The 23,680-nt window shown below is 41.6% G+C and overlaps 1 protein-coding gene across 3 annotated transcripts in view; it reads left to right on the top strand.

Annotated features, from left to right (window-relative positions):
* The first annotated feature begins 423 nt into the window (after nucleotides 1-423).
* Nucleotides 424-23,680, top strand: part of tll1 (tolloid-like 1) — a 345,702-nt gene continuing 322,445 nt past the window's right edge. Inside the window, exons 1-2 of one of the 3 annotated variants that reach the window (XM_087978135.1) lie at nucleotides 424-599; nucleotides 15,728-16,190. In XM_087978135.1, coding sequence (XP_087834261.1) covers nucleotides 16,046-16,190 — 145 coding nt within the window. In that variant the 5' untranslated portion in view covers nucleotides 424-599; nucleotides 15,728-16,045. Of the gene's footprint in view, nucleotides 600-14,858; nucleotides 15,613-15,727; nucleotides 16,191-23,680 lie in introns of those variants that run through there. The other 2 variants (XM_043698500.2, XM_087978181.1) reach the window with 2 other exon arrangements.

Raw genomic sequence — 23,680 nt, 5'->3', positions numbered from 1 at the left:
TTCCGCCAGGTCTGCAGGGTCTGTGAAATCCCTGACAATAGGATCAGTCTTCAAGAGATTGCTGTCAACCGTTGGCGCTCACTAGGGGTCGTCGAATGTCAGAAAATCAATTTGTCAACAACAGGAAGGACGCGCAACTAAGCACCGATCCCTCGAAACACTCAGGGATTAGCAGCCGCAGTGCCTTTATACAATTACAAGTGTGCAAGATCAGTGAGCCGATAGTTCAACTCAGGAGGTGATGCCGGGTCCAAACAAAACAGTGCATTATAAAGTACATTAGAAAGTTACAATTGGAGCAGAAATGGGAAAGGGCAGGCTATTTAAGGGCATTTAATCGCCAGGTTACGGGATAATTTGAGGATTGATGGAGTGACGTCAGTACGTACCTTGATAGCAGAGTAATCTCCTTGTGGACGGTCTAATCTCAGAGGGGAATGGGCACGTTTCTACTCAGATGTGGCTGTCCGCTGTAATCACGGTGCTAACGTAGCAGCGAATAGCTCTCGGAATGAGTACAGCGTGAACTAACATAAAAACTCTTCAATAACAGCTCTGCAAGGCTCCTGAACTCCAGTGTGGATTTCCCTGCATCTAAGGTATGTGTAGCAATTAGCTTCATTTCTCTCAAATTGTCTATCTGAGATTTGTTCGGGGTAAATCTTTTCCACGGCGATTTTACAGCACGATTGTGTTGCTTTCGGGCTGAAATCTAAAATAATCCTTTTAGACTGGGCTTTGTTTTTTTTTTAAAAAAGGGATAAGATGATGGAAAGATGTATTCTTGTGACAATCCCATTACTTTCAGTGTAAATCGAGCAAATGTGTAAGCTACCTGTGGTTTAAGTATTCTCTGAGACATCAGACTGACTCCCACAATATCACTCACTGTCGATTATGTAACCGCGCTGAAAGGTTAGAAAATGCCGTGCAGCAGATACATGCAGAAAGGATGAGTTTTAAACAGCCTGCCTATAGGTTGCACTTCGAGGGATCACAATGTCACTTTTTTTTAAAAAAAATCGACATTTACAGTCTAATTCTGACGAAGTAGAAATGCGGTCAGAACGCTGCTGCCTTTTCTTTATGTAAACTAACGCAACCCAATCCGCGGAATTCTCCTGTATTCCACCATAAATGTATTGATACCAATGTTGTTCACGCGTTCAACAAACTTCTCTGATCCAGGAAAAAAATTCTAGGTGTATCACAGTCAATAGGAGCAGGCAGTAAAAACTTTCACCAGAAGGTAACGCACTGATATTGGGGACTAATGAAAAGCTTGTCAGGCTGTGATATACAGTAAATGGGTCCTGGCGACCAGACTTTAGCAATTTATTGCCTGATTTGCTGACAGTTTACACACACAAGACTCATCTCTATTTTTGTTTTAAGGGTATAATTTGATAGACGAGACGATGCGTCAATGACATCTTTACCAGAGACAATTGAGGATTTAATCATTACTTCAGTTCCTATCTTGACTTGAACCGCTTATGGTTTTACCTCCCCCCTGGTGAAAAGCGATTAGACAGATATGAACTTGACTTACCAGCCAGTTCCAACAGATCTAACTGGCATATTGTTCTCTGTGGCGTTTAGATTTAAAAAAAAAATACAGGACTGGTTAGTTATCCGTACGGGGTTAGTATGCTGAGGATAACTTCATGTTATGAAGTGATTTGTTTTGCATAGCCCTCAACATCCAGCGCTGCTCCGGTCGCTGTGTATACCACGTCATGAGTGGTTCAAGAACTAGGCGGCGTTTCTGGCGATACTGTCGAGGCATCTTTCAACTTCTCGCAAGATAAGCAAAACGAAGACGAAGTGCTTTGTTTGATAGAATTCTAGCAGCGTTGGAATACCCTCATGTCACTTCCGTTTCACTGTAACACGTGTAAATCATGTTAGAAATTGTGGGACTGATTACTTAAATTTTCAACATGAATAACGTTAGAAGGTCGGAGGTTAAAGACCTAACGCAAAAAAACACCATTTTTTTACTTGAAAATCGCCACCAGTTTGAGACTGTGTTGTGCCTACACATTAAGTATCAATGTATAAAGAGCTCTTTTAACTGAAGCTGATGTGAACAAACGACATCATTTTGTATTGTTACGATCTCCAAAGACATCCTGGCTTTTAAAAGATAATTTAAACTTCCCCTTTAAAGTTTTCGTTTTGAGACTTTTTAAAAGACCATTGGCTGAACACCATCTTTGCAGTTAAACGCACAGTTTTAAAACAATTACTCACAACCTGGCATTCTCAACTGGTACTTTGGAGACTTAGGCACATTGCTACCATTAACTCCAAGTGAAAACACCTTGCACTTCTTCCTATTAAAGTTATGTGACCTCTAACAATAAAACTGTCAGGTGGACTTCAGAGCTTAAGTGAGGTGGCACTTAAATTTTACTTTAATTCAGAACACAACCCGAAAACCTAAGAATCTTAGAAACCTCACTAACAACAGCCTCAACTGACAGCAATTAGAAAACAGCATACATCATGTTATAGCTGGAGGACACTTTTAATCAGATCATTTGTTTTTTGTCATGAAATGATTGTGGACAGGTACAAAAAAAATAATATGCCACTAAACTATTGGCCCTTGAGTTGAGGGGTGGGCTTGAGTTCAAAGGGAAATTATTTTGCAGTTTTATAAAAATTCTCAAGTCACATCTGAAATATTATGTTCAGTCCTCCATAGAAGATCTCACAAAATGGTATTATAGTCTTGGTGTGGCCAGAAGATGTATTTAAGATAATGTGGACTAAAGGGTTAAATGACAATGGCAGGTTGGATAGAATAGACTTCTATTTCCATAAAATAGAAAATAAATGGGTGATCTAAGAGAAATACTTAAAATTAAAATATTTCATAGGATAAATAGTTCGGAGAAACTATTACCTCTGGTGGGAGATTCAGAACTAGGGGTTACACCTTAAATTTGGAGCTAGGCCATTTGGGTAGATAATGCAAAAATGCATTTAGAGTCAGATGTACACTATGGAAACAGACCCTTCGGTCCAACTTATCCATGCCGACCAGATATCCTAACCCAATCTAGTCCCACCTGCCAGCACTTAGCCCATATCCCTCCAAACCCTTCCTATTCATGTACCCATCCAGATGCCTTTTAAATGTTGCAATTATACCAGCCTCCACAACTTCATCTGGCAGCTCATTACATACATGCACTGCCCTCTTTCCCCTCTCACCCTAAACCTATGCCCTTCAGTTCTGGACTCCCCCACCTCAGGGAAAAGACTTTGTCTATTTATTCTTTTCATGCCCCCTACAGCTCAAATCCTCCAACCCTGGCAACATCCTTGTAAATCCTTTCTGAACTCTCTCAAGTTTCACAACATCTTTCCAATAGGAAGGAGACCAGAATTGAATGCAATATTCCAAAAGCAACCTAACCAATGGCCTATATAGCTGCAACATCACCTCCCAACTTCTGTACTCAATACTCTGACCAACAAACATATAAATTGAAAATTTATAACACTCTCCATCTAAAAAAATTACCTGCCAGGCTGAATCGACTAAACGGCTTAAAAATTGAGATTATGTCATTGACATAAATGATTTGGGTGTGAGCATAAGAGGTACAGTTAGTAAATTTGGAGGTGACACCAAAATTGGAGGTGTAGTGGACAGCGAAGAGGGTTACCTCGGATTAAAACAGGATCTTGATCAGATGAGCCAATGGGCTGAGAAGTGGCAGATGGAGTTTAATTCAGATAAATGCGAGGTGCTGTATTTTGGGATAGCAAATCTTAGCAGGACTTATACACTTAATGGTAAGGCCCTAGGGAGTGTTGCTGAACAAAGAGACCTTGGAGTGCAGGTTCATAGCTCCTTGAAAGTGGAGTCACAGGTAGATAGGATAGTGAAGAAGGCATTTGGTATGCTTTCCTTTATTGGTCAGAGTATTGAGTACAGGAGTTGGGAGGTCATGTTGCAGCTGTACAGGACATTGGTTAGACCACTGTTGGAACATTGTGCGCAACTCTGTTCTCCTTCCTATCGGAAAGTTGTTGTTAAACTTTAAAGGGTTCAGAAAAGATTTACAAGGACGTTGCCAGGGTTTGAAGCTTTGAGCTATAGGGAGAGGCTGAACAGGCTGGGGCTGTTTTCCCTGGAGCGTCAGTGGCTGAAGGGTGACCTTATAGAGGTTTACAAAATTGAGGGGCATAGAGAGGGTAAATAGGCAAAGTCTTTTCCCTGGGGTGGGAGAGTCCAGAACTAGAGGGCATAGGTTTAGGGTGAGAGGGGAAAGATATAAAAGAGACCTCTGGGGCAACTTTTTCACACAGTGGATGGGTACATGTATAGAATGAGTTGCCAGAGGAAGTGGTGGAGGCTGGTACAATTGCAACATTTAAAAGGCATTTGGATGGGTATATGAATAGGAAGGGTTTGGAGGGATATGAGCCGGGTGCAAGCAGGTGGGACGAGATTGGGTTAGGATATCTGGTCGGCATGGACAGGTTGGACTGAAGGGTCAGTTTCCATGCTGTACATCTCTATGACTATTTGATACTTTATAGAATGAATATTAAGAGTAAAGGAACATGGAAAATAAGATGAAGACAAGAGACAGATCAACCTTAATCTTATTGAATGATAGAACAGGCTCAAGGTGCAGGATTGTCTATACCCCTAAGTATGATCCTATATGGAGAAGGCACGTCCTACCAAAAAAAAAGTCAAAAGTTAACATTAGGCTGACAGCAACACAGTCATATATAAATCACATTTAACATGGTAACATGTTTTCAGGTGTATTATCAAACAGAATTTGAGAATATTTCCCATTTTGATGCTTCTTACTGCAACAAATGGAACTATCAACTGAACAGTTTAAGGCTCAACTATTTACACCCTGATATTCTCAACACTTACAGGATTTGAGACTTGTAGTCTATCCAGTTATTGCTGCCATTGTCTCCAAAGTGTAAACATTTTGCACTGACATTCCAGTGAAACCATCTTTAATCTCAAGTACACGTCCCAGTACACTGCCAAAGAGAATTTGACAAAGAACTACATAGAAAAATGTCACAGCCAGTTCCGGATGGTCCCCAATATGATTGGATTTCAGTTGGGATATTCTCAAGTGGGCAAGCCCCTGGGAGAAGCGTGAACTAGCTACGCTTTACTCAATCCCTCCTTTGGTTTGTCACAACAAAGTTCATTTAAAAAAAGGACTATTTCCCTTGTGAATAACTATTCTAAGCCCAAATAAATTTGTTTTAAGATGAGCTAACTTAATTGGGCTTCTGTTAGAAAGAGTTGAATTTATTAGTTATTTAAAAAGTGAGGAAAAAATAAAATACAACACATATACAGATTACAAAAAAGAGTAGAGTCCAAAAAAATGAAAAAGTGAAGTCAGTAGACTCAGTCTTGGCTTGTCCATGATGAATAGATCATGAAATATTGCATTTGATGAACAGTGACTAATAATGACTTAATTTCCAGCAGAAAATGACATTCCTTTTATTTTTATCTGCACACTCTGGGTGGGTCTGGTTGACATTCATAGCCTGTGCTCCGTCATCACACACTTTGGAACTTGAACCACAAGATAGCATGTGAGCATGTCTACATTCTTGCAACTAGAAACCAGAGGTTGCAGTTAATTGTTAAAATCTCTCTTTGCATATTACTCAAAAAGTAAAATGTAAATATTACTTTTACAGTGAGAAAGATGTACAGCACAGAAACAGACCCTTCGGTCCATCCCGACCCCACATCCTAAATTAATCTCATCCTATTTTCCCCATAGCCCTCTAATGTCTTTCTATTCATAGTCCCATACAGATGCCTTTTAAAATGTTGTAATTGTATCAGCTTCCATAACTTCCTCTGGCAGCTCATTCCATACATGCACCACCCTCTGTGTAAAAAAAGTTGTCTCTTAAGTCCCTTTTAAGTCTTTTCCCTCACACTCAACCTATGCCCTGTAGTTCTGGACTTCACCACCCCAGGGAAGATTTATCCTATCTGTGCCCCTCATGACCTCTTTAAACCTATATAAGATTATCCCTCAGCCTCCAATGCTCTGGGAAATACAGTCTCAGCCTATTCTGCCTCATCCTATAGCTCAAACCCTCCAATTCTGGAAACATACTTGTAAATCTTTTCAGAACCCTTGGCGCATCTGATCAAGATCCCGTTGTACGCTGTGGTAAACTTCTTCGCTGTCGCCTACACCTCCAATTTTGGTATTATCTGCAAACTTACTAAGTATACCACCTATGTTCACATCCAAATCATTTATATAAATGATGAAAAGCAGTGAACACAGTAGTGATCCTTGTGGCCCACCAGTGGTCACAGGTCTCCAGTCTGAAAAGCAACTCTCCAATACCACCCTCTGTCTTCTACTTTTGAGCCAGTTCCATATCCAAATTTGCTTAGAACTATTTTTTTTCCAGATCCAAAGTCTCTGACCAACCCACAGGAGATCATAGTTCAGTTTTGTTTTTAAACGAGGGCATCTCTCTTTCTGAAGTATTGCTGTTTGAAGTTAATTTGACAGTCTTCAGGTGCAATATTCCACGATTCCTTTTTGAAATTCAGGGAATTCACATTGATTTTAGACTGCTTCCAATCTTGCATCCTCAGCCATCTTTTGGCTTATGGCTCTCTTTAAAAACAAAAAGAATTGTATAAAAGTCCATTATATACATTATTTGGATTATGATCTATGTTGTGACAAGATATATTATGGCAGCTGGTGTAAGAAAGATACCTTAAAATAATTCTTTAAAAGAAGAGAAAGAGATAGAGAGACATAGCATAGGACATTATCTGGCAAATATAAAGGTTCATCTGTCAAATATATAGCAAACAAAATCTTGGTGCACAAGAAACTAAACTCTGTGTGCAAAATTCTTGAGGTTATTGGATGAGATCATTGAGAAAGTAGAGCCCATCAACTAAAAGCAGAATACTGCAAATGTTAAAAATCAGAAGTCTGACTAAAAGCTGGAAATACCCAGCAGGTCTGGAAGCAGCTGTAGAGTGAGGAAAAACGAAGTGAACAATAAGTTGTTACTTAATTTGAGTGAATGATTTAGAAACAAAGATGAGAGTTTTTGAAAGCAAGGCATTGTTGAGCAGGAACCAGAGGGATGAAAGATGAAGGACTTGGCGAGAGTTAAGATGTGAGCAGTAGAGGAGGCGAAAGCCTTGTGGTATTATTGCTAGACTATGAATCCAGGTAATGGACCAGGGACTCAGGTTCCTAGGACAGATGGTGAATTCAATAAAAAAAATCTAACTATGTATCTTTATGATGACCATGAAAAAATTGTCAATTGTCAGAGGAAAAACATATTTGGTTCACTGTGTCCTTTTAGGAAGAAAACTGCGGTCCTTACCTAGTCTGGTCTACATACGACTCCAGACCTACAGTCGTGTGGTTGACTCTTAACTGCCCTCTGGCACCACATTAGCACTTATTGCTCACTGTTTAAGAAAGGTGGTAGCGACAAGCCAGGGAACTATAGACCTTGAGCCTGATCTGTGGTGGGCAAGCTGTTGGAGGGAATACAGAGGGACAGGATGTACATGTATTTGAAAAGGCAAGGACTGATTAGGGATACTCAACATGACTTTGTGCGTGGGAAATCATGTCTCACAAACTTGATTGAGTTTTTTTTTGAAGAAGTAACAAAGATGATTGATGAGGGCAGAGCAGTAGATGTGATCTATATGGGCTTCAGTAAGGCGTTCGACAAGGTTCCCCTTGGGAGAGTGGTTAGCAAGGTTTGATCTCATGGAATAAAGGGAGAACTAGCCATTTGGTTACAGAACTGGCTCAAAGGTAGAAGGCAGAGGATGGTGTGGAGGGTTGTTTTTCAGACTGGAGGCCTGTGATCAGTGGAGTGCCACAAGGATCAGTGGGGGTCCACTACTTTTCTTCATTTATATAAATGATTTGGGTGTGAGCATAAGAGGTACAGTTAGTAAGCTTACAGATGACACCAAAATTGGAGACATAGTGGACAGTGAAGAAGTTGACCTCAGATTACAACAGAATCTTGACCAGATGGGCCAATGGGCTGAGAAGTGACAGATGGAGTTTAATTTAGATAAATGTGAGGTGCTGCATTTTGTGAAAGCAAATCTTAGCAGGACTTATACACTTAATGGTAAAATCCCAGGGAGTGTTGTTGAACAAAGAGACCTTGGAGTGCAGGTTCATAGCTCCTTTGAAAGTGGAGTCACAGGTAGATAGGATAGTGAAGAAGGCGTTTTGGTATGCTTTCTTTTATTGGTCAGAGTATTGAGTATAGGAGTTGGGAGGTCATGTTGCAGCTGTACAGGACATTGGTTAGGCCACTGTTGGAATATTGCATGCAATTCTGTTCTCCTTCCTATCGGAAAGATATGAAACTTGAAAGGGTTCAGAAACCTGTTGTCAGGATTGGAGGATTTGATCCATAGGGAGAGGTTGAATAGGCTAGGGCTGTTTTCCCTGGAGCGTCGGAGGCTGAGGGGTGACATCGTAGAGGTTTATAAAATCATGAGGTGCATGGATAGGATAAATAGACAAAGTTTTCCCTGGGCTGGAGGAGTCAAGAACTAGAGGGCATAGATTTAGGGTGAGAGGGGAAAGATATAAAAGAGACCTATGGGGGAACGTTTTCACACAGGGGTGGTACGTGTATGGAATGAGCTGCCAGAGGAAGTGGTAGAGGCTAGTACAATTGCAACATTTTAAAAGGGAACTGAATGGGTATATGAATAGGAAGGGTTTGTGGGATATGGGCCGGGTGCTGGCAGGTTGGACTAGATTGGGTTAGGATATTTGGTCAGCATAGACTAGTTGGACCGAAGGGTCTGTTTCTGTGCTGTACATCTCTATGACTCTATGCTGGCCTAGCCACTAACAACTAGTGAATTATGTTTTAAAACACTGCAATTTTTGATGAGATCAAACTTATAGAAAATGCAAATTGGGAGGCCAACAAAGAGAACATCAATATGTTCAAAGGGAATGGATGAAGGTTGCAACAATGGATAAACTGAGATTGGGTGAAGTCAGATGATGCTGCAAAAATAGAAGGAAATGATCTTGCTATTGAAATGTAGCAAGTGGAAAGCTCATTAGCAGCCAACTTTGCAAATGATTTGGTTCAGCTTCAGAGAACAGACATGTTGAGAATGGTGAGTAGGGGTAGTTTATCACAGTCACATTCTCACAGGACGTAATATGTAATCCTTATAAGGATTATCTTAGTACTGCAGCAAATCTGGGACATGAAATTATGTACAAGTTGTCAAAATTTCAGAAACTATAACACATTAAAGAATTTTGGAGAGGGTAGTCTGTTTGGAAATAGGGCTGTAGTTTGCAAGCACAGCGTAATCACCTTTCTCTTGTTTTGTGGGATATGGATGTGGCTGACCAGGCTAGCATTTGTCGCCCATCTTAAGTGATAAGTTAACCACATTATTGTGCAACTGGAGTCACATGTAGATTAGGCCAGGTGAAGATGGTTGACTTCCTTCCCTAAAGGATATTAGTGAACCAGGTATCTTCTGTTAAGTGACAAATCATCAGTGATTACGTGGTTGCCATTAATCCAGCTTTTTGCTTTCTTCCAGATTTTTGCTGAATTGAAATTTCACCATTTTCCATGGTGGGGTTCAAGCTCATGTCCTCAGTGCATTGGCCTGGGTTTCTGGATTACTGTAAAACAAGGAAATGGTAGATGAAATGAACAAACAAACATTTTGTTTCTGTCTTGTCTATAGCGAGAATACAAAAAACATTCCTGTAATATCTCTAAATTAGATGATGAAAGGGATAAGAGGAATTGATAAAATTACAAATCACGAGGGAAGGATACTAAGCAAACCAGTGGGGGCTGCAAGATGACAAGTCTTTAGGTCCAAAGGATCTCATCATAGGATCTTAAAAGAGGTGCTAATTTTCCAAAATTCCCGAAATTCAGGAGAGGTTCCATTGACCTTGAAAATAGCAAATATAACCCCTCTATTCAAGAAGGGAGTGAGCAGAAAACGCAAAAAAGTAGAAAACTAAGGCCAGTTAGCTTGATGTCTGTCAAGGGGTCGGTGTTAGAATCAGTCATAAAATTACATCTGTACACTTAGGAAAACCAAGGGTAATCGGGGCAGTCGGTATGGTTTCAAAGGAAAATAATGTTTAACTAATTTTTGGAGTTCTTTAAAGGAGTAACATATGCTATGGATTAAGGAGAGTCTATAAATATACTGTACTTGGACTTCCAGATAATATTTGATAAGGTACCACTAAGGTTGTTGCAGAAATTGATGCTCATGGTGTAGGGATGTTACATGCTAGCATGGATGAATGATTGTCAGAAAACAGCATGTACAAATTAGCAGCATGTGGCAAATGGAGTCCTTTGAGTCTGTGCAATTTTTACATTTGACATCAATGACTGATATGAGGGAATGTTGGTCATGATAGCTATATTCACAGATGACATCAAGGTAGGAAAATAAGTTTGAAGACATCAAAAGGTTACAGTTGGATATGGATGGGTTGAGTCTAGCAGATGAACTTAATATGAGAAATTGTGAAGTTGTTCACTTTAACAAGAAGAGTGAAAAAACAAAGAACAACATAAACAGAGAATGACTGCAGAATTCCAAGGTACCAAGATATTAGAGTTCTGGTATGAGTCACAAAAATGTATGCAGCATGTAATTAAAAAGGCTAACGGAATGATAACCTTTATTTCAAAAGGAATTGAATGTGAAACATGTTATGCTTCAGTATACAGGGTATTAGTGAATACATATCTCAAATTCTGTGTGGACATTTGATCTCCTTATTTAAAGAATAGATATAAATGCATTGGAAGTGGTTCAGAGAAGGTTTAATAGATTGATACCTGCACTGAATGGATTGTCTTATGAGAATAAGGTGGACAGGCTGAGCTGGAGTTTAGAAGAGTGAGTGATGATTTGATTAAGTTTATTATATCCTGAATGGTTTTGGCCAAGTAGACATGGAAAGGTTGTCACCTCTTATGGGTCAATCCAGAATCAGGGGACATTGTTTTAGGACAGAGCTGTGGGGAAAAAAAAATCTTTGATGTTTGAGCAGCTTTGGAACTCTGCCTCAGAAGGCAGTGGAGGTGAGGTTATTAAATATTTTTTCAAGACCGAGGTGGATCAGTTCTCATTAGACAGCCTATCATATATAATAGAGGTTGGTGGGAATATGGAGTTTGATACAACCAGATCAACCATGATCTTATTATTTTGGAGCAGGCTTGAAGGGTTGAATACTTTACTTTTGCCCCTGTTGCATATATTGGAGTTTCTCACACTTATGGTTGTAGGGTTGGAATGATGCATAAGAGATTAGGATGACAATTTGTAGTAAAGAAGAGAAACCAACAGTTAGCTTTGCATTTCAGAGTGATTCTGGAATAGTGAGTAGCTTTGGCATACAAGACCAGGACTTGAAAATAATCCTGTTGGATCTGATGGTGAAAGACTGACCTACCTTAACCATTTCAAGTGAAGGTAGGACTAGGTCAGGAGAATGACCAGGCCGAGAGAAAGTGGAGCAAAGAGCATTAAAGTTAGAACTGAGGGCATGATTGAACAACTTGGTAGCAAAAGAAAAAGAGTGTCAGAGTTGGGAATTTGAAAAAGCCACAATAGATGCCCTTTGAAGAAATTTTTTGACACATGGTCATGTTTATACACTTGCATATAAAATCCCCCAGGCAGAAGAACAAAAAATGTGGATTTATGTCATTTACAAAGGCAAAATAATTAACATCCACAGGTACTATAACAATTTCCCCATGACATCTATGCATTTGATATTGATAGTGCTTTCTTTTATTTGCACTTAATCATAGGCCAAATTGTTTAATTCTGCACCTATTCCTTATCAGTCCTGCTCTGCCATTTAATAAGGGCTGACGTTGATTCAGCTTTCCTGTCCTCATAAGCTGCAACTCTCTTGTTACTTCAATATCTAAAATCAAATTTTTAATGACCAGCCTTTATTGTTCTGTGGAAGCGAATTCCAAAGCCTAATTCCTCATCTGTTTTAAACGGGAGAGCCTTATTTTCAAAACTGGACTGTTTAGTTCTTGACTGCCCTACAATAGGAAATATTCAGAATCTTGTACATTTAAATAAGATCATGCCTCATTCTTTGAAACATTAATGAGTATAAGCATAACCTGCTTAACCTTTCCTCAGAAGACCTCTTATTTTCAGGAGTCAGCATAGTGACTTTTTTTTAAACATTGCGAAAGCATACTTTTATAAAAAAAAAAATCTTTGGGTAGGTGCTAAAACAATTATAGAGATGTACAACACGGAAACAGACCCTTCGGTCCAATACATCCACGCCGACCAGATATTCCAATCCAATCCAGTCCCACCCGCCAGCACCTGGCTCACATCCCTCCAAACCCCCTCCACTCATATACCCATCTAGATGCCCTCAAATGCTGCAACTGTACCAGCCTCCACCACCCTCTGCACGATCTTTGTATATTTAAAAAAAAATGGAATTTGATATTCCCTACGGTTGCAAAATACCAAAGGCATTTCCTACTCATGCAGGATACTACTGTATTTACATACATTTTTGAGGCAAAGAGAGTCTGATAACTGAATGGACCCTCGTTGTACTTTGGCAGAATGACCTTAGAGGGCGGTCTTTCCCCACAGTACCTTGGCTTTGGTGCATCCAGCAGCATGTAGTCCTAGTCCTTGGAATGTGCCAGTTGGCAGCACTGTGTCAAGGTTACTAGAAGACCAACAAGTTTCAGGCAGACTAAAGAGTATCTTTCACTGAATTGACGGTCTTCCAGGTGCAGTCAATGTTTGTCTCAGTGTGCATCACAGGGAACAGCTTGTAGAGCACAAAGTCCTATGTCCGAGAGCTGCTCAGGGCGAACCTCAACAAAAACTACTACATCTCTCTCCAAATCTTCTTTGCAAAGGCACATTCCAGGAGGAGATGTGTCAGTTTCTTAACCAGCACAGCCGCTTCAAGGGCAGCGTACAGTAGTGCAGAGTGACCGGGTGTGTGTGAAATATCTGATGGGCAATGCCCTTCTCACCACCAGCCAAGCTATATCTTGGTGCTTGTTGAAAAGTTCTTGTGAAGAGGCATACAACCAAATGACTTTGATAGTCTGCTCAGGGAACTAAGCAACAGGATTCACCCCCTCCTTTTCCCACATGGTATCGAGGATATTATATGCTGACCACTTCTGATAGACTTTTCCACAAGGCACAGGTGGTACGGAATGGTTCCACTACTTAGAACATTCCATGGTGCCGAGGCCAGACCCACCCATTGCAACACCGTGGACAGATAGAGCCTCAGTATGTAATGACACTTGGTGTTTGTATACCAAGGGTCCATGTACAGCTTGATGCTCCCATACACAAAAGTGACCATCAGGATAAGGGTGGTGTTGGATATGTCTTTCCTTCCCTTATCCAGAGCTTAGTACATAGCATCCCTGCAGTCACGGTGATTCTTTGACCTCCAGATGAATTGGAGGATGGCTCAGCTGTCAGTTAAGGAGCAGGTTCGGGAAGGGGCAAGATCGGTGCCACATGCAACAATAATGACAGTACCTCGCTCCCGATTACCAGGTTTTTACTTGCAAGGGAGCAGCGCCAGTTTCTGCCTCGCCATAGTGATGTACTCCTCCCAAGCTGTTGTACATGTCTTGGCCCCTCCAAACCTTCTGTGAATTGCTTCCAATACAAACACATCCGTCTTTAAATAAGGAGTCCAAAATTATACATGATACTTCAGGTGTGGTCTGACCAATTCACTGTACAATTGGACAAATAACAAATTCCACCTCTCTTCCTAATTACTTAACATATTGTATGTGCATGTTAACTTTTTGATACACATACAAGGACATACCTACCTCAGCCTCTACTGAAGAAAATGGGGTTTCTTTCCATTTAAATAACAGGCTGCTTTTCTATTATCCTAAAGGACTTTACAGCCCTGGGAAATTGTTCAAGGCACCATTTACTTTTCTTCCTTATAAAAGGACTTCTTATGACAAGAATAGTACCATCTAAAATATTGATCTTATTGCAGAAATTGACTTTAATGTTCTTTAGTTTTATGATAGTTTGAAAGTTCCTATTACTTCTGAAATTGTGCACACTTTGTGTAAAGTAGTTAAAATAAAAAAAACTGTTGGAAAAACTCAGCAAGTCTGGCAACATCTGTGGTTTCAAGTATAACTATTGTTCAGCACTGAGGTAGTTATGTAGCACTGACTGCCAACTTAAGGCATAAATCGGTCAAATTATTCAGAAAATGACTTGGAGGAGACGGTGTTGGACTGGAGTGGACAAAGTTTAAAAATCATACAACACCAGGTTATAGTCCAACAGATTTAATTGGAAGCAATAGTTTTTGAAGCGCTGCTCCTTCATCAACTGCCTGATGAAGGAGCAGCGCTCTGAAAGCTATTGCTTCCAATTAAAACTGTTGGACTATAACCTGGTGTTGTGTGATTTTTAAACTTTGTCCACTCCAGTCCAACACCAGTATCTCCAAATCATGCTGGTAAAAACAATGACTGCAGATGCTGGAAACCAGATTCTGGATTAGTGGTGCTGGAAGAGCACAGCAGTTCAGGCAGCATCCAAGGAGCTTCGAAATCGACGTTTCGGGCAAAAGCCCTTCATCAGGAATAAAAATGAAGGGCTTTTGCCCGAAACGTCGATTTTGAAGCTCCTTTGATGCTGCCTGAACTGCTGTGCTCTTCCAACACCACTAATCCAGAATCTCCAAATCATGCTGTCTGTCCTCGGCTCTCTGACCTTAGTAGTGACAGCCACAGGACACTGAAATTGGCGTCATTGCTCGGGACAGGAGAAAGACAGACTGACTGCCATCCGTGCTTCCATTTGACATCCAGATGGCCTGTTAAAAATATCCATGAATACCAGGATCAGGACTGGCTGTACTGCCCCCAGCAGTTTAATTGCCTCCTGACAGTCACTGTCCAAACTCCGGCAGAACGGACATCAAAGGTTAAGCTTGTGAAACCCAACCATGAGGAGAACATTCGTGTGGGGATAAAGGAGGGCGAAGTGATGGGTTTTGACAGGTGTAGCTTATTTTTTATGTGCAGATTGAGGTATTCAAACCGAAGTAAAACGATACTTTAAGATATACTTTGTACTGTTAAAAGACACATTTCCCTTTGTTTTCCGTGTTTCATTGGGACATTGGAGGAAGAGGCTTTTTTTTCTACTGAACTATCACGTCGTAAGAAACTACAATCAGCTGCTGTAGCAGCTGTGGATTTCCCTCCCTCTCTCACTGGGGTTTAGTTTCATCACTGAAAGCTAGTCTCCTCTTGCACTCCTCAGTTAGAGACAGAGAGGCGTCTTTCGCCACTCCATGACCTTAGCTTTTATTTATTTCTCGCGACGTGGCTGCTGGTTCTGTGAAGTTTACTTTATCAAGAAAAGCGATCAAACTGGTCCGGATGACCCTGATTGTATGAATAAGTAAGCAGGATGCTGGAGGCTGCTGACGACTATTATATGCCTATAGGATTTTCGTAAGTGAGCAGAAAAGTGCTATTCCTGGCACCCTGCCTGTGTGGTGGATGTCATCATTGCTCAGAAGCTGTCTAGGTCTTTTGTTTAAATTATGCTCTTGCTGTGCTTTTGCAGAGTGGATGTTCAGAACATTGGACGCTCCTTCCCACAACCGCCTCATCCATCCTGAAGGTTAAAAAAAAACAACTGGATTTAACAGCGGAGAAGGAAACACAAATTAAAACGATTCACCTTCCAAAGCTAACATAAATTAACCTCCGACGATCTAACTAAGGCTTCGTATCACCCTCCTAGACTTCACCGTCGACTTCTGCCTTCCATTTTATTTAAGTATACATAATATATGATATTTATGTCCTTTACCGAAACTATATGGAGTAGATTTTCTTCCACAATCAACTCAAACAGTATTTAATCGATCAACATTTGAAAATGAATGTAATTGCACTGTTACTCACCGGATTGTCTCTATCTGGGAAACTTCACTGGATTAGTGGACTCGAATACGACTACTCTTACGATTATTATGATGAAGAAAAGGCGGAGGTCATTGATTACAAAGACCCATGCAAAGCTGGTAAGTGAACTCGCTTTCTGATTTCTGCCCTCTCCATGCGAACGAAACGACACTTCAGAAAGTTGTACTTGGCACGAAATGCTCTGTTAAACGTACAAGCTATGTACTTCCGAAAGGCGGGCGCTTTGGTAGTTATTTCATACCTCGTGTGGGAGCTACTGAACACTGCTCGCTGTTGTCACTGTTTCGTCCACTCAGGTTAACCCACAAAGTCGACCAGTCGCTTTCTGAGCGTAGGGGGTCCTTTTCGCCCGAATTGCTTTTTTCAAACGAGTCTTAAGTTTTTTTTTGCTTTGGATTTAATTCGCTGTTCAGTTCAGGTTTAACTGGAAATATCACATTGCATTTCAACTTGTGCACTGCATGAGGACATGCAGATTGTGAGGTCACTGACCAGCTGCAGTCGAGCTCTGGCTAGTCTCAATAGTGTTGTTGCATCCTGACAGGGCCAGGTCCCGGACCGAAAGCACTTGGGAATTCACAGCTGGTATCCAGTATCCTCCATGGACCTGATAATGTGCTCTGTGACTGACTGACTGCACATCAGCCTCTGGCTCTACAATTCCACACCGAGCCGTCCATAATTATCGGGGCCTTTTTTTACTCTTGACCAAACTAATATTTATTTTGCTGCTTCTTTCAGCACTTTCTCAGGGTGCTCCTGAGGGTGGAGAGGGAGCGCGCGCCGGGTGCTCCTGAGGGTGGAGAGGGAGCGCGCGCCCGCCCACTCCTGAGGGTGGAGAGGGAGCGCGCGCCCGCCCACCAGGTGCACCTGAGGGCGGAGGGAGCGCGCGCCAGGTGATCCTGAGGGTGGAGAGGGAGCGCGTGCCCGCCTCATGATCCTCCTGAGCGAGAAGGGTGAGTGCGCGCACACGCGCGCGCGCGCTGTCTCCGGGTGCCCCTGGGTGAAGATTTGAGGATAAATTTTGTACCGTGGTTGCAGATTTGATCACGGACATTGAAAGGTTGAAGGAAGTTGTTGGTCCTACAAATGTTACCAATCGAAATGCACAACTGTGTTTATATATTTAACCCAAGAAAGATGCATTCACTGGTCAATAAACTGGATTGTTTTAAAGGGGAGTGTATTGATTTGTATGATTGACGCAAGGGCAGATCACTTTTCGAAACTTTTGCACGAGTAACTGGCGCCGAGAGGTGATTAACGAATTCCCCCGTGATGTCTTGCAGTCCAACTGCATCAGTGGCTTTATTGGTTTTTGTTTCTTTGGTAAGTAAGCTTTTGTAGAAATAGTGACCTATTTTAAATGCAAAATAACCCCTCTGCTCTTTTTTTTAAAAAAGGAAAGACAAGCTTCGAATGAACACCCGATATATTTAGATGATAAAGCTTCACTATTACACTCTCTTTTAATGAAACAGAGTTGTGAAAGGCCAACATTCAAGCTTCTGATTTTTTGCGTCTTTTTAGTTTTTCCACTGAAATTTTCAAGTTCATCTGTTAAACACTTTATTCAATCTTCTGCCTGCTCCTTCACTTTCAAAGAAGCTCCTGTAGTACTTTCAGTTTTTACTCATTTACTCTGAGGATGTTTGCAGACGAAAATAATTCGCTTTTAATATATGTATATAAAGTTGTGCTTCCAGCCTCAACCTGGTCTTACTTTTTGATTATGTACAGGATCAGGCTTGTCACATTGGATGATTTTCATGAGGAAGTAGTTTTTTTTTGCTGTAACTAGTTGCGTGTTGATTTTGATGGTTATAAGTTTGACAAAATATCTGAAGTGATTCTCAGGCAGCCTTTCAAAGATGTGATAGGGATTTTATATTGGACAAATTTTAACGCATTTGATGCATCATATTTTACTTCGGGCAATGTGAAAGTTAACAATGAAATATCTTCAAGAATTCAAAGTTGTGGACTGATTTATCAAAATGCTGTGTCTTTCCAGTGTATGTTATGTGGGTGAGATAAACCTGTTTGTATTTTAATACTTGATCATATATAGCACATACTGGCTGTGAAATGTGGCACAATGCTATAAGTATCTATTATGCACAATGTTCAAACACACTTAGGCATATCAGGCAAGCGACTATTTTGTTGAAATTGTTCACAAAGTGTAGATCTCCAAAGATCGCAGATTATAATGTAAATCAGACGATACCATATCTGGCAAGAGTATTCTGAGAATCAACCTACTTAAAACCTTCGAATGAATTAATATATCTGATGTCTCCACTTCACAAAGGATATTTTAATTAAAAATCTACTTCGCATTGCAGACACAACTGCAACATCATAGGGCAAAGATCTGGTTGCTTGTGGCTGCCACAGTGACTGTTCCTGTTAACTTCTTTCCAGGCTGGAGCAGACCATCTTTAGCATCATAGAGATATACAGCACAGAAACAGACCCTTTGGTCCAACTCGTCCATGCTGACCAGATATTCCAACCCAATCTAATCCCACCTGCCAGCACCTGGCCCATATTCCTCCCAACCCTTTCTATTCATATACCCATCCAGATGCCTTTTAAATGTTGCAATTGTACCAGCCTCCTCCACTTCCTCTAGCAACTCATTCCATACACGTACCACCCTCTGTGTGGAAAAAGTTGCCTCTTATGTCTCTTTTTATATCTTTCCCCTCTCGCCCTAAAACTATGCCCTCTAGTTCTGGACTCCCCCACCTCAGGGAAAAGACTTTGTCTATTTACCCTATTCAGGCCCCTCATGATTTTATAAACCTCCAGAGCCTCAGCCTCTGACGCTCCAGGGAAAACCGCCTCAGCCTATTCAACCTCTCCCTACAGCTCAAATTCTCCAAACCTGACAGCTTGCCATCCATTTTTTTTTCCAAGGAATGACACTATTTCACAGCTTTGCAAGAAAGTTGACATTTAATTCTCTAATGGCAGAAAGAAGCAAATAGAGTGAAGATGTGACTGTGAAGATTGCAGGTTTCCCCATGGTGTGGGATTAATGACTGTTCAAATACCTTAGTAAATCTGTGTGTCCCTGTCTGGATTGAGAACTGTCAAGGTGATATCAGTTGTCTTAATTCCTTTGCGCCCCCGCCTCCCATTCAAACCTGTCTTCCTCTGAACTGAGTGCACTCTGAGCTCTCCGATTCAGTCCTGACTTTGATCAAGCCAGCCAATAAAGGTGGTGGTGGTGTTTGATGTACTGACCTCTACATTGCGAAGCTGGAATGCCAACTCTTGGGCACCACCTCTTATCCCTCCTGGACCATGACTCCACCATTGAGCATCAGGCCATTGTTGTCTTATCTGGGGATCTTCCCACTATAGTTTCCCAGCTCATAGTCCCCCAATCTTGTGCAGCCTGCTTCTAACTTCTGCCCAAAATCCACAAGCAGTCCTTCCCAAGCAGACCCATTGTTTCTGCTTCATCCTGGCCCACAGAACTTACTCTTCCTACTTATCGCTACTTTTCCCTTTGTGTGGTCCCTCCTCACTTTTGTCTGCGATTTTTCTGAAACTTTGTCCATTTCCAGCCACGTCCTCTTCACTATGGATGTACAATTCCTTTACATGCCCATCTGCCATCAAGTTGGTCTCAAGACTTCATCCTGGGGAAAAAGGGCCTGAGCTGTCTCTATCAGCCACCACCCTCCTCTGCCTGGCCAAGCTTGTCCTCACACTAAACCACTTCTCCTCTCTTTCTTTTAGACTAAAGGTATGGCCATGGATACTGGTGGGGTTCCAGTTATCCTTGTCTCTTTGTGAGAAAGGTTGGACACTCCTTCCAATCCTGCTTGGGTCCTTCCCCACAATGCATGTTCTGGTACATTGGTGACATTATTGATACTGCATATCTCTCTCATTCTGAACTGGAAAAATTTATCAATTTTGCTTCTAATTTCTACCATGCCTTCACCTCGTCTGTTCTGAACTCCTCCCTTCCCTTCCTCAATATCTCTGTTTCCATTTCAGTGGATAAGCTGGCCACCAATATGTGCTACATATCCATTTGACTCCCACAGTTATCTTAACTAGACATCCTCACACCTGTAAGGACCCCGTCCCATTCCTCCAGTTTCTCGGTTTCTGTCACTTCATTTTTGATGCCACCTTCTGTAGGGTTTGGTCTTAGAGATGTCTACTTTTTCTTTTCCTCAACTGAGGACTCTCCACAATTGTGGTCGACAGGTCCCCTTAGCTGAGTTTGCCCATCTTATGCACTTCTTCTGCCTTCACCCCTAGCCTCTCCTCCGACAACAACAATTGGGTCCTCCTGGTCCACAATTACCACCCCCCCAGAATCCATATCCAAAGGACTGTAAGGTGACATTTTCTGTCACCTACAACAGGATGCCACGACCAGACACACATTTCCCTCCCCTCCCTTGTCAGCATTTCACTGGGACAATTCCCTCCGGTACACTCTGGTCCACTTCTCCATTCCTAACATTTCCTCACACTGCCACAGCACCTTCCGATGCAGTTGTAGAAGGTTTAATACCTGCTCATTTACCTCCTCCCTCCCAAGGGCCCAGACATACCTTCCAGATGAAGTAATCCTTTACCTGTACTTCATTTGATATAGTCTACTGTATTTGCTGTTCACAACGTGGTTTCCTCTACAGTGGCAAGATGAAATGCGGAGTGGGTGACCACTTTGCAGAACATCTTCAGTCTGTCCTCAAAGCTGACTCCCAGCTTCCAGGTTGTCTTCCACTCGATTTTAATTTGTGTTTTGTCACATATACTCAATACAAAAGTACAGAAATAAAGTGGAAAGTGTATTATGTCGGGACTTGTTGGGCTGAAGGGCCTGTTTCCATACTGTAGGGAATCTAATCTAATCACCACACAAGGGACCAACTTAGGTACAAGTGCATTGGTACAGAAACTTAAGAAAAATGTAGAAAGAAAGAACAAAGTTAAAAGTTAAATATTGCAGTGATTATAGTACAGTGATACTTTCTTAAGTAGAAAATAAAGGATTAGAGCTGAAAGTTCAAACCTTATAGTCTTTCGTAAGTGCTTAGCCATGGTGGGACTGCACTTTGATGGATCACCTCGAGACCAGAAGTCCACACTGAGGCCACGCCAGGCCACCGGGAGACCACCACGCTAGACCAAGAGTCTGCCACACCAAGCCCAGAGACCACCTTGCTGGGTGTGCGCTGAGTCCGAGGCTGGGAGGAGGAAGCAACAAAAACGCAAGAGAAAAAGGAAAGGCTGGAGGGGATGAGCTCTGTCTGAAATGTCTTACCCTGCCACCACCACCACACCAGTGTGTTCTCAGGCCTGCTGCAATGTTCCAGCAAGCCTCAGCATCTGCTTGAAGAAGAGCATTTTATTTTTTGCTTGGCGACCCCGCAGCCTCTAGGACGCTTCATCATGTTGAATAACGTACAAGCCTGTTTACATCCTTCCATTTTTTTTTTTAACTACCCACACCTAGTCCTGTTGTGACATGGGTTACTTTTAGCATATTCCTAGGCTCCTTATTGACATTATATGGGTTGCATTTGGTACAACTGAATCATGATGAAGAGTCACCAGACTTGAAACATTAAATCTGCTTTTTACCCCCGCAGGTGCTGCTAGACCTGCTGAAATTCTTCAGCAGTTTGTTTTTGTTTCAATATAGTTCCTTTCTAATTGGGCTGTCAGCAATTTGACTTATCTGAATAGGATGCTGGTAAAGCATACAGCCGTGATTTTCTTCTTCCCTATCACTCTTGTGTTTGACCAGAAAGGATATTGTTACATTCTTCTGCAACCCACCTCATCCCAGTCTTTGGAGTCCTCTGCAGCGGAACTTGTGTGACCTTGTTTTCGGGTGAGCTGGCATCTGCCCAATCCTCTTGCCCTGCTTTGGCTGCAGGCCAGTTGTGCCTGGATTTTTACCACATGCAGATTCTGCATCTAGCACGTGTGTGCAGCGCCACTTGAGCTAGCGGCTGCAAATATGAGGGCGAGTAATACTTTTTCTCTTTCTTTCTTTCACTGTCTTTCTGCTCTTCCCTCTTTTCTTTTCCCTTACTCTTGCAGTGCTCCCTGATGAGTTTTCAGTTCTTAAGTACTTTGAAGAATAAATGCAGAAGTCTAGGTTGTGGTGAAGCAAGATGGAAAACCAAATGGTGTACGCTTACATAATTTATAGATTGTAATTCAGAAGGAATTGTAGGATGAAGGATGACGTTACACCTGCTTCATCACCCCGCCCCCCCCTCCACCACCACCACCACCACCAAAAAAAAACAAATATTGGCCATAGCCTCAGCATGACTGTTCCAATCATGCAAATTCTGTAGGTGTACAGACTACAACTGTGCCTATCCCTCTCCTCATGGATTTATACATCAATCTGAAAGGGAGAGTGATTTGTCACGCTAAATGACGTGCAGTCTGTTTCGATGATATGACTGTCATGGTTGATCAGCTGGCAGTGCTTGTAAGCTGATGTGTGGGTGTCAGGCATGAGCAGTGAGGGTGTAGTGAAGTTGTGAATATTGGGTATGAGTTGATTGTTAGAGACTGTTGGTTAGGTGAGTTATTAGAGTGGTTCCACTGCCTCCTTAGAGTTTGTCTGTATGACCTCCTAGGTCTTATGTTTTGTTGACATTTTGTTTTCTTTCCACCTCCTGTACCAAGGCCTCCAATTCACCTTGAACATCTGGAGCATGCTTTCCATATTGTGCCATTACTGAGTTCTTGATAAACTTTCAGCATTGATAAACTTTACCTCTACCTGCAGGCTCATTTTTAATGGTATAGCCTAGCGTTACTTGTACTCCACTTTCACAGTAGTGTACCTTTTGTTCTGGCATGCAGCCTCTCCACATTACACATAGTGAAATAAGTGTTGCCTACATTCAAAGCAATGGACTTTGATAACTTTGTGGCCATCAAGTTTAATGCATTGTTAGTCTCTGCAGTATTAGGCCTTTTACGTGGTTGATGACCAATTCACTTTAACTTTTTACGAACATGTTTACTAGTTTTATTCTTATTGTATGTTTTGCTGTTGTTATAATTAGAGATTTGGGAATTTTGTTTGCCCTAAAATTATTTGATGGAAGTTTTGCCTAAAGTTCAGGGGCCTTACCTACAGTATGTAGAGTTTATGAATGGGGACCTAGAGGGAAGTCAAGAGCAGCTGAATAGTTTTGTGTAGCTGAACCTCTGGAGATCTGAGGGTGTGGGTGGTGGGGGTAGGTTGGGGAGAGACAGACCTCAAACAAAAATGAGCTGTTAAAGTCTATTGCTGAAAAGGTAACTGAACTATACCAATTCTGCATTGGAAACTGTCAGAAAGCTAATGGCAAAAAACTGTGCTAATGACTAAGTACTGGAGGAAAGGTTTCAGAGTCCAGAAGTACATAGATTAAGATTTGATTACCCACCATGTTCTTAATATCTGTGGGGGGTGGGGGGGGGGGAAGAGAGGGAGACTTACTGAGCCACATGATGTCTGTCTTGATTGCGTATTCTATTTGATAAGTGCTATGGGGTGTTTGTTCACAGTATATTACCCAGATTTATCAGA

Source organism: Chiloscyllium plagiosum, unplaced genomic scaffold, assembly GCF_037043375.1.
Source record: "Chiloscyllium plagiosum isolate Xiang-an unplaced genomic scaffold, Cpla_swu_hap1 HiC_scaffold_1, whole genome shotgun sequence".
NCBI classification, from domain to species: Eukaryota; Metazoa; Chordata; class Chondrichthyes; order Orectolobiformes; family Hemiscylliidae; genus Chiloscyllium; species Chiloscyllium plagiosum.
Note: the sequence above shows the minus strand (reverse complement) of the source record. Positions and strands in the feature narration are given on the sequence as shown.